Below are 6,000 nucleotides of genomic sequence, written 5' to 3' on the forward strand. Positions count from 1 at the left end.
TATAGTCAGAACTAGGTACGGCTCCTTTATATACAGAGCAACACAGTCAGGAATAGACACAGAATATATCTATAGGCATATTGGAATTCCTCTGCATTATTTCAGAGCAATGCCCTGAACAGTTATCCACTGAGTTTTTAGTGCTTCTGGGCACTGAGTTCATTCTTGGGATGTGGGTGTTGCTAGCAAGCCTGGCAATTCTTGCCCATCCCAAGTTGTCCTGTACAACAGACCAGCTCACTAGATGGCTGATCTCATGTTGGTGTGAGACTGGAGTTACATCTAGGCCCAGCGGGTAAGAATAGCAGACTGTCTTCCCCAAAGGGACATTATGAACCTCTTGTAGTTTTGAAGACAATCTGACAGCGTTACGGTCACTTTTACTGTTGACTTTTTTCTGCATTTATATATTTATTTAATTTCAAGCTCATTTGAAATTCACGCCTGCTGTTGGTGTGTGTTTCTCTCAGTAACACAGCTGTTTTGTGTTCCTCCTTTGTACCATTTCAGGGTTCAACCCCATGTGGAATACGAACTTCCAGTTCGACATTTCCGTCCCTGAACTGACTTTTGTTCGATTTCTGGTCGAGGACTATGACTTGTCGAGCAGAAATGATTTCATCGGACAGTTCACATTGCCATTCACGAGCCTGAAACTAGGTAAGGTATATAGTGGGCCCACTTTAGAAAAAGACAAATAAGGCCTGCCCCCTGCTCCCACGCGGCTGGACCGCGCAGTGCTGCAGTCTGATGGGCAGTGGGCTCCCAGCGGTTCAGTGAAGCAGGAGACCACCTCATGCTGTCTCAACAGCACAGTGGGACCTAACTGGCCTTCCTTGGCCAAGCTGATACTGAAGCCAAACACGAGAGCTGAGAATCGCAGTGAATCTGATACAGGAGGGATCTCGTATCTGAAGGATTTCCACCGCCTACAAACCCCCCCTCCTCCCCCCTGCCTGCCAACCTCCAATGCATTTTCAGTTTTGTAGAGTTGAACAGCACAGAAGGAGGCCATTCGGGCCATTGTACCTGTGCTGGCTCTTATAAGAGCTGATCAATTAATCCCAGTCCCCTGCTCTTTCCTCATGAAGTATTTATGCAATTCCCTTTTGAAAGTTATGATTGAATCTGCTTTCACCGTCCCCTCCTTCAGTGTGTTCCAGTCTCTGAGGTGAGAGAGACACAATTAGCATTCCCAACAACTCGCTGGGTTAGAAACAAATCCGTTCGTCTCCCCTCTGACCCTTTTGCCAATTTCCTTAAAATGATCCTGTCACTTGAATGGAGAATTGTCCCAGCCAGAATGGAGCTGAGCCAGGCTCCTTCCCAAGTCTGGACCAGGTTAACCTGATCCCAGCCACGTTTCTCGATAGCAGCTCTGCATTTGGACTCAGTGCCAAACACCCCCTCCTTTCCTAACCTGGGCTAGAGAGAGGTGAACTTGTATTCTGGGGTCCAGTACCTGGCAGACAAGACAGCATCTGCAATTGCTGAACAAAGGACAGGATCGGGGTTCGGCTGCGATGCCTCTAATAGGTGAGCAACCTGTCAGTAATCATGGGGCTACTGGGGAAAGGCGCTGAATGGCAGACAGATGCCCATGCAAGCTTTGCTAAGCGTGGTCAGCATGCTGAGAAAGGTAGAAAGTGCGAGGGGGTGGGTGTGCAGAGGGGAGAGGGGGTGATAGGGAGGGGATCAGATGGGATTTGGAAAGGGTAATAGGGAGGTAGGGTGATGGGGAGGTGGAGTGATGGTGTTTGGAGGGAGAATAGGGAGGGTGCTGAGGAGGTGGAGTGGGTGTTTGGAGGGAGAATAGGGAGGGTTATTAAGGAGGTGGAGTGATGGTGTTTGGAGGAGAATAGGGAGGGTTATTAAGGAGGTGGAGTGATGGTGTTTGGAGGAGAATAGGGAGGGTTATTAAGGAGGTGGAGTGATGGTGTTTGGAGGGAGAATAGGGAGGGTGATGAGTAGGTAGAGTGATGGTGTTTGGAGGAGAATAGGGAGGGTTATTAAGGAGGTGGAGTGATGGTGTTTGGAGGGAGAATAGGGAGGGTGATGAGGAGGTGGAGTCTTGGTGTTTGGAGGGAGAATAGGGAGGGTTATTAAGGAGGTGGAGTGATGGTGTTTGGAGGGAGAATAGGGAGGGTGATGAGGAGGTGGAGTGATGGTGTTTGGAGGGAGAATAGGGAGGATGATGAGGAGGTGGAGTGATGGTGTTTGGAGGGAGAATAGGGAGGGTGATGAGGAGGTGGAGTGATGGTGTTTGGAGGGAGAATAGGGAGGGTGATGAGGAGGTGGAGTGATGGTGTTTGGAGGGAGAATAGGGAGGGTGATGAGGAGGTGGAGTGATGGTGTTTGGAGGGAGAATAGGGAGGGTGATGAGGAGGTGGAGTGATGGTGTTTGGAGGGAGAATAGGGAGGGTGATGAGGAGGTGGAGTGATGGTGTTTGGAGCTTTGTTCATATCCAGGACCCTTCCAGGAAATGATGGTGAGAATCAGCTGGAGCGGGAGGTTAATGCATTTATTTTTCATCGGATAGTGACGGTAACTTTCTGTTTGCTCACTGTGCACAGGCTATCGACACATTCACCTACAATCTGAGAACGGACATCACCTTCCCTCCGCATCACTGTTTGTCCACATCATGATCGAGTAAACTTTCACTGCCTCTGCCTCTTCCATCTTGACCCTGACTTCCAGGCAAGGGACTGCCTGGACTGATGTGAACAGCCCCAAGAGCTGAGAGTGCGGGGGAGGGAAAGAGAGCGTTGGGAGAGGTGTGTGAGAGAGAGAAAGAGAGTGGGGGGACATGAGAGAGAGAGACAGTGGGGAGGCAAGAGAGAGAGTAGTGGGGGCAAGAGAGAGAGAGAGTTGGGGCTGAGAGAGAGTATTGGGAACAAGAGAGAGTGGGGGCGAGAAAGAGAGAGGTGGGGGGAAAGAGAGAGAGTGGGGTGAGAGAGAGTGGGGAGGAGAGAATGGGAGGGAAAGAGAGTGGGGTGAGGGGCGAGAGAGTGGGGGGGTTAAGGAGAAAGTGGGGAGTCAGAGAGTCGGGAGGTGAGTGTGGGGGTTAAGAGAGAGAGAAAAGGGGGAGAGAAGAAAAGAGGGAAGGGGGAGGAGGAAGAGAAGGGGAGAGGTGTGGGGGAGAGCGAGAGAGAGGAGGGGTGAGAGTGTGAGGGTGCACGATGTAGATGGGGGGCTCGGGGTGGGTGGAGATAGAGAGAGGGGGCAGGGGATAGAAGGCAGTTTGATTGTGCAACACAAATCAAATGTTCTGGTTTCTCTCCAGAGGACTGCATGTGGTCTCAATACTGCTGCTTGTTTCATCAAATATCATTTGTCTCCTTTTTTTTTACCTTTTTTAAATTTCTCCGCATATTCCAGTTTAATAATCAGGGGCACAGAGGGCGAGAAAGAGATTATGTTCGCTCCCCAAATGTCACCTGATCGGTTGGGGATATTCTCTTGTAATACACTGTCTACGCTTCAGGTTTTATTAAAAGAATTCACTCTACCTCTCACTTGTCCTTTTTTTTTTAAATAAAAGACTGACTTGCATTTATATAGCACCTCTGGGCATCCTAAAGCGCTTTTCAGCCAATGATCATTTTTGAAATATAGTCACTGTTGTGGGCACAGCAAGATCCCACAAACAGAAATGCGATAATGGCCAAGTTATCTGTTGTTACTAATGTTAGGTGAGGGATAAATGTTGGCCAGGACACTGGGGAGAATGCCCCTGCTCCTCTTCGAATTGTGGAATGGGATCTTCTGCGTCTGCCCGAGATGGCAGCTGTGGTCTTGGTTTAATGTCTCATCCAAAAGACAGAGCCTAATGTTGCAATCTCAGGCCTTGCAGCAGATAGTTGGGGTCTCCAGGGAAGTGAGGGGGGTGGGGGGGGGAGGGTGACACTGGGCGATTGGGACTGATACCCATTTGCCTCTCTGTTGCCCAAATCCGGGAGGTCCCGAGCATGGTAGGCAATGCAGGCCTCCAGCGTAACACTTTCCAACTGCTGTTGACCCAAGTCTCAGAGGCTTCTCAGCAGGATCGGATGAAACCGGAGGAAAACAGTGGCGCAGTGGTTAGCACCGCAGCCTCACAGCTCCAGCGACTCGGGTTCAATTCTGGGTACTGCCTGTGTGGAGTTTGCAAGTTCTCCCTGTGTCTGCATGGGTTTCCTCCGGGTGCTCTGGTTTCCTCCCACAGCCAAAAGACTTGCAGGTTGATAGGTAAATTGGTCATTATAAATTGTCCCTAGAATAGGTAGGTGGTAGGGGAATATAGGGACAGGTGAGGATGTGGTAGGAATATGGGATTAGTGTAGGATTAGTATAAATGGGTGGTTAATGGTCGGCACAGACTCGGTGGGCCAAAGGGCCTGTTTCAGTGCTGTATCTCTAAATCAAATCAAATCGAAAGACTTCCATTTATACAACGCCTTGCACATCTTTGGGATGTCCCAACGAATGAAACACTTTTTGAGGGGTAGTTATTCGTATCGTGTAGGAAACGCAGCAGCCGATTTGCACATAGCAAGCTTCCACATGCAGCACTTGTGTCACTTGGGCAAATGTGGATCAATCAGGGTAAGCCAGCATGGATTTGTTAAGGGCAAATCGTGTTTAACTAACTTGCTTGAGTTTTTTGATGAGGTAACACAGCGGTTAATGAGGGTAATGCAGTTGATGTGGTGTACATGGACTTCCAAAAGGTAATTAATAAAGTGCCACACAACAGGCTTGTCAGAAAAGTTAGAGCCCATGGAATAAAAGGGACAGTAGCAACATGGATACGAAATTGGCTGAGTGAAGGGAAACAGAGAATGGTGGTGAACAGTTGTTTTTCAGACTGGAGGAAGATATATAGAGTGGTTCCCCAGGGGAAGTGTTAGGACCCCTTGCCATCCTCATTAATATATTAATGACCTAGTGTCAGGCAAGCACCCCCCCACCACCTGCCAAGAATGAGGGAAATTAACATTGATTTTAAACTGCTGATGGTGAAGAAAGAACTTGCTTTAAAAAACAATTGGAGACTTTGGCTGGAGAGAGACATTATCATATCAACAGACAAGTACTTCAAAGGACAAAGGAGCTATTCCCTGCTCCAATTTAATCCACAATGGACTTTTGATTACCAGACGTTGAAGTATTCCAGGGTAACTACTAAGATGGTCGAATACACAAACAGAAGCGGTTGGGCCAATTTGTCACGTGACTGACTGACGGAGTTTTTTGAATTTGAACTTCCAACAAGGAATTTGAAATGAGAATGCTGTTAGCCCCTGGACTGAGAACACCTCTCTCCTGTCTGCTCTCATCTCACTGTCACCAGCTTCGGAAACCATTGAAGACATATGAACACCTAGAGAGAAAAGTCTCCTACAGTGAACAAGGTTTAAGAAGAATACTGGGCCCCAACTTAAAGTAAGAGCTGTCTACAATCAAAGACTCTACAACAAGCTGGAAACACAGAAACAGTAACACGAAACTCCCTTTAGAGACTGCCTCAAACCTCTCTTTTATTTTTCTTCTGCTCTTTTCTGTCCCTATTTGCATGTGTGTATCGCGTGTGTATGCTAACGTGGGCACGTCGTATATTCGTAGGCGTTAATCGCATTAGAGTTTAAGTTTAAGGTTTAATAAATTTCACTTTTCTTCTTTAAACCAAAGAAAACCTGGTGTGCTCATTTCTTTGCCTTATAATTGGAAAGCTTTGAACAAGGATTCACAAAGGAGGAGCTCAACACACAGTGTGTTTAAAATTAAACCCTGTTACAATAAGACCAGGTAAAGATGGTAACTGACCCCTAGACACCTGATCGTAACACCTAGACTTGGGTGTACAGGGCACAATTTCAAAATTATGCGGATGACACAAAACTTGGAAGTATTGTGAACTGTGAGGTGATATAGACAGGCTGGTGGAATGAGTGGACAAGTGCAGATGAAATTTAATGCAGGCAAGTATGAAGTGATTAATTTTGGTAGGAAGAATG

General features: G+C 47.6%; 1 protein-coding gene across 3 annotated transcripts in view; it reads left to right on the plus strand.

The window, feature by feature from the left end:
• The window catches only part of plcd1a (phospholipase C, delta 1a), a 122,239-nt gene extending 119,326 nt beyond the window's left edge, over positions 1 to 2,913 (plus strand). For all 3 annotated transcript variants that reach the window (XM_068015721.1, XM_068015720.1, XM_068015722.1), the window contains exons 14-15: positions 511 to 660; positions 2,575 to 2,913. In XM_068015721.1, coding sequence (XP_067871822.1) covers positions 511 to 660; positions 2,575 to 2,657 — 233 coding nt within the window. In that variant the 3' untranslated portion in view covers positions 2,658 to 2,913. The remainder of the gene's footprint in view (positions 1 to 510; positions 661 to 2,574) is intronic.
• The last annotated feature ends 3,087 nt before the right edge of the window (positions 2,914 to 6,000 follow it).

The sequence above is a fragment of the Heterodontus francisci genome, chromosome 2, assembly GCF_036365525.1.
Source record: "Heterodontus francisci isolate sHetFra1 chromosome 2, sHetFra1.hap1, whole genome shotgun sequence".
Taxonomy (NCBI): domain Eukaryota; kingdom Metazoa; phylum Chordata; class Chondrichthyes; order Heterodontiformes; family Heterodontidae; genus Heterodontus; species Heterodontus francisci.